Source organism: Nothoprocta perdicaria, unplaced genomic scaffold, assembly GCF_003342845.1.
Source record: "Nothoprocta perdicaria isolate Ctin4 unplaced genomic scaffold, notPer1 scaffold_7, whole genome shotgun sequence".
Lineage (NCBI taxonomy): Eukaryota > Metazoa > Chordata > Aves > Tinamiformes > Tinamidae > Nothoprocta > Nothoprocta perdicaria.
In genome coordinates, this window is record NW_020455976.1 from 2,020,449 (window position 1) to 2,020,964 (window position 516).

The 516-nt window shown below is 74.5% G+C and overlaps 1 protein-coding gene across 1 annotated transcript in view; it reads left to right on the forward strand.

Moving 5' to 3' along the window:
* Positions 1-414: 414 nt before the first annotated feature.
* WBP1L (WW domain binding protein 1 like) overlaps positions 415-516 on the forward strand; it is a 55,695-nt gene continuing 55,593 nt past the window's right edge. Inside the window, exon 1 of the mRNA XM_026050713.1 lies at positions 415-491. Within this exon, the coding sequence (XP_025906498.1) occupies positions 429-491 (63 nt within the window). The 5' untranslated portion in view covers positions 415-428. The remainder of the gene's footprint in view (positions 492-516) is intronic.

A 516-nucleotide genomic window follows, 5' to 3' on the forward strand; every position in this document is an offset into this window, starting at 1 on the left:
CGCCAGGCACGGGACAAGCCCGGAACCAGCTTGKCCCAAAGTGTCCCACTTCCAGGCCTCCCTGAGCCGGCCTGAGGCCCGAGGGACCCCGGCGGCTCCGCGCCGGGGKCACCGCAGCGCCTCCGCCATCACCCCTGCCAACCGCTTCCGCCACACACAAGATGGCAGCACCCCCTCCTTCCCCCCCAAGTGCTCCACACTCAACATGGCAGCTCCCAGTGTGCCGCTTTCGCCCCTCCTAGCACTGTCCTGAGCGATAGCGAGGGGAGCCAATAGCAGCCCGGAAGACGCGCGGCACGCCCAATAGGCAGGCGGCGTGGGCGGGGCGGGGCGCGGGGTGCCCCCTCGGCTGCCGTCCCGGGCCGCAGTCGGGCCGGGGAGGCGGGGAGCGGGGGGTGGGGGGGATGGCGAGCAGGCTCCGCGCCGCCATGGCCCTGCTGCTCTTCCAGGCGCTGCCCGAGGGGCTGCCCGCCAGCGTGGAGCTCGCACAGGTAGGGGCTGCCCGGGGGGCGCCGG